At 38.5% G+C, this 4,121-nt stretch overlaps 1 protein-coding gene and 1 long non-coding RNA gene across 2 annotated transcripts; both read left to right on the forward strand.

The window, feature by feature from the left end:
• The first annotated feature begins 2,469 nt into the window (after window positions 1–2,469).
• Window positions 2,470–2,887, forward strand: LOC113772974. The gene is made up of 3 exons (XR_003468726.1): window positions 2,470–2,599; window positions 2,669–2,740; window positions 2,817–2,887. It is a non-coding gene; the product is annotated as an uncharacterized LOC113772974 (long non-coding RNA).
• A 45-nt stretch (window positions 2,888–2,932) lies between these two features.
• On the forward strand, window positions 2,933–3,823 carry LOC113774152 (probable leucine-rich repeat receptor-like protein kinase At1g35710). The gene has a single exon (XM_027318720.1). It carries the CDS (start codon window positions 2,933–2,935, stop codon window positions 3,821–3,823), a length of 891 nt encoding a protein of 296 aa, XP_027174521.1.
• Window positions 3,824–4,121: the final 298 nt, after the last annotated feature.

The following is a 4,121-nucleotide window of genomic DNA, read 5'->3' on the forward strand; positions in this document are numbered from 1 at the left end:
TCGTATGCTTGCGATAAATCGCGTGTGGGGTATTTAGGAGTTTATAAATGTAAAACTTGATTAGGATGAGTTTAATTGTATATGTATACTCCGCACACGTCAATCAGCAGAATGAGATTTTAGAGAATTACAAGGTAAGTGCGTCAATAACAAGAAATTACCCTCAAATCGAAAGGCCAATAATGGAGAATCCATGTACAAGGGATGCCCACAACATGTCGTGCTGAGAAGGCCATCTCAGGCTGTCATCTTTAGCTACAGCTATTGGATACACTTGATTTGAGCCAATTTATAGAAAGAAACCCTATAATTTCGCTCTTAGCATGCGTAAATGAGAGTAGATGTTCAATGGTGGGAAGAGGCAGAGGAAGAAGATTAGTAAGATGAGAGACGAGATGTCAGCGATGGAAGTACAGGTGGAGGCAGAGGAGGAAGGATGAGAGGAGGCGGAGAAGGAAGATGTGGAGGAGAAGGAGCTACAAAAGAAGCGATGGTTGGTCTGTGACGAGAGAGAGAGAGAGGACTTTCATTTTCATTTTTTTCTTTGATTATATAGAGACCCGTTTATTGATTTAATCCACTTAGGATCCGCGTACTAATCCGAATAGGAGGTGAAATTATGGAATTAGAATTGTGATTCTTAGGTCTTACCAAAGAATTGAATTTGTGGAATTGATGGCCCATAGAATTCGAATTGAATTCTAATTCTCTGGCATTGATGGTGTCCAAACTGAAGATTTGGAATTGGGACCCCAATTCCAATTCTAAACCCCAATTCTATGGGGAACCAAACATACCCTGAAACTACTTCTAAGGGAATTCATTTCCTTTTCCTTGTAAATTGAAGGAAGACTTGTCAACACGGAGAATGGTCCCTGGATTCACTGTATATGAAGGAAGACTTCTCAAAAAGTTTTAGTGTAGCTACAAGCCTACAGCTGTAATAGGCCTAAGAAGTTTCCCTGCAAATTCAAGAACTCAAATTGGTTTGATCTTTGTTTGCTCATTGCCGTAAAAACCACACTGATTTCCCTGTTCAAAGCATCCGCATCTGTAGAATTCATGTTAGGATTGGTATTTGTCATATACACTATGTGGTTAACTAAGGTTGTGTTTGTAACACATTTGGATAATCTGTAGAAAAATTACTGTAGCGATTTAATATATATGAGATAAAAAAGTGATAGGAAAATGTGTTCACGGAAAATGTAGCAATTTTTCGACGGACAATGGCTGTCCAAATAAGGCCTAATTATATTGCATAACTGCCATGAATGAACATCATCAAATTGCAGTTTCGTCGACATGAAAGTTTTGGTTCAGATTAGTTTTTGCATTTAATTTCTAGTTGTTAAGCTTAATTTTTTAATTTAAGAACATAAAATATTTGGTTTAGAAGTTCCAATAAAATTGCTTAATTTGTTTGTCTCCTAATTGCTCTTCCCATTAGAAAAACAATTAAAAAATGGTAAGATAAACACCGTAGTGATTCTAATTAAGTTATCTGAATAAGTTAAGATTTAGCGGTTTAATGTTTTCTGCTTCAAAGTGAGATATGAAGTTTAGTAAAATACAGTAGCCATATATTTTTTGGGCTAATGCAAAAAGAATTCTGATCACCACAACTATTACGTCACTTGTCAATGTGGCCAATTGGAACTTAATCTAAAAATAAAAATCAAATCAACAAGCCCGTATTACTGAGACCGCTATATAATGCGATCCCACCCCCTCCTTGATGTTGCAGACATTAGTCATGGAGGAATTTCACCACCATTCCCCTCTTGGACTAGTGTTGCTGTGTTCTCTTTCAGCTTCCTTAGCCATGTCTGCCACCAATATTACCGCTGATCAGTCATCTCTTCTTGCCTTGAGAGCTCACATTTCAGCTGACCCTCTACAAATCTTGGCCAAAACTGGTCCGTTGGCTCTTCGGTCTGTGATTGGATTGGAGTCACTTGTGGCCCTCGTCATCGTAGAGTGACTGCCGTGAATATTTCAAGCATGAATCTTTCCGGCACCTTACCTCCACAACTGGGAAATCTATCATTTCTTGTCTCTCTTGACATGAGTGCGAACAACTTCCATGGAGAACTACCACATGAGTTTGTCGGATTGCGTCGATTAAAACTATTTAATTTGAGCTTCAACAATCTCGAAGGAGAGTTCCCCCACTGGATTGGTTCATTTCCTCGACTTCGTCTCCTGTCTCTTGGAAACAATAGTTTCACTGGTCTTATCCCATCTTCCATCTCTAACATGTCAAACCTACAGTATGTAGGTCTTTATAACAACCATCTGCAAGGAAGCATTCCCACGGGGATTTTCAACATTTCCTCGCTGCAAATGATTGACCTTTCAAATAATAGCCTATCCGGAGTTCTTCCAAGTGACATGTGTTACCATCTTCCTGGACTGAGTTTACTTGACCTATCACTTAACAAGTTATATGGTCATTTACCATCAAGTAATTTAGCTCAATGTTCAGAACTTCAGGTGCTGTCTTTGTCTTTCAACGAATTTGGAGGTTCCATACCAAAAGAAATTGGAGCACTGAAGAAGCTTGAGGAGCTATACTTGGGTCACAACTATTTAGAAGGTAAGACCCTTGCTAATTAATTCTTTCACCATACAACTTGTTGATATTTATTCCATTTCATTTTTGCAGGTCAAATTCCAAAAGAGATTGGTAATTCAACTATGATTACAATACAAAATTTTGCATACAACAACTTAACAGGTATGACAATTTTCTCAATGGCAGCAATTAGAGACTTTATATGGTTTAATATATGTGGTCAATATTATTCTGGCAGGTGTAATACCACGAGAGATTGGTAACTGGTACTTTCTCGAAGAACTCGACATGGAATTCAATAGCTTAACTGGTTCCGTACCAATAGAGATCTTCAACCTCTCAAAGTTGAGCATTATGGCACTTACACAAAATCAACTTTCAGGCAATCTTCCATCAACATTCGGTTATAGGCTTCACAATTTAGAAGAGCTTTATCTCGCCATTAATTACCTTTCTAGAGCATTACCTAGTTCAATCTCAAATTCTTCTAATCTCCGTCTCATAGAATTTGGCGGTAACAAATTCACGGGTTCAATTCCCACTTCCATGGGAGACCTGAGGTTCCTTGAACTGCTGGATCTAAGCGGCAACCTTTTAGTGAGCGACTCCGCATCTCCAGAGTTGAGCTTCATCACTTCATTGGCAAAATACCAATATTTGTCAATATTGGTCTTGGGTGACAATCCATTGAATGGGATCATTCCGGACTCACTCAGTAATGTTTCAACTTCCCTTGAAGAACTAAGTGCACCAAATTGCAAAATAAAGGGCAGCATTCCTGATGGAATTGGAAACTTGAGAAGTTTGATCCTATTAGATCTATCAAACAATGACTTATCTGGGTCGTTGCCAGCTACAATAAACGATTTGCAAAAGCTTCAATACATGGATCTCAGTATGAACAAACTAATTAGCAGAGTCCCCCTGCATTTGCTCTGTGCTCTCCACAACTTGGATACAATGAACCTTGGACAAAATCAAATTATGGCCTCAATTCCAAAGTGCTTTGGAAATCTTACTTCCCTAAGGCATCTTGACCTAAGTTACAACAGACTATATTCTGCTCCACCTGAGGAAATATGGAACCCAAAAGATCTCTTGGAGCTTGACCTCTACTCAAATCTGCTGAGTGGATCTTTGCCGTATGCTATTACGAATATGAAGATGGCAAATTGGGTAGATTTGTCAACCAATCAGTTCTCAGGTGGCATTCCTAACTCAATTGTGTTGAATTCAAAGTCTTGAATTCTTCAAGCCTTAATTGTTGCCTTTTCTAAGGCCAACAATTGTTGAATTTGATGGCCTAATATCTATCCCACATCGGTGGGATTATTGGAAGAACCTTAGCTTGAGAGCTATAAATAGCTCTCATGTCCTTCCAATTAAATTGTACCAAGAACAACAAAGAATTACCCATAAGAATTTTGTAATTCTTTGTATTCTTTCTTCTCTTTTAAATTATAAAAGCAGGCTGCTTGAGTGGTGCTCGGAGAGTAGGCAAAATTGGCCGAACTCCGTTATCAATTATCGGGTGCGTTCGTTC

This window comes from Coffea eugenioides, chromosome 6, assembly GCF_003713205.1.
Source record: "Coffea eugenioides isolate CCC68of chromosome 6, Ceug_1.0, whole genome shotgun sequence".
NCBI lineage: Eukaryota > Viridiplantae > Streptophyta > Magnoliopsida > Gentianales > Rubiaceae > Coffea > Coffea eugenioides.

Bases quoted from the DNA above. Each gene is read 5' to 3' on its own strand.
- LOC113774152 (XM_027318720.1), top strand. From the start codon at position 2,933: ATGGCACTTACACAAAATCAACTTTCAGGCAATCTTCCATCAACATTC.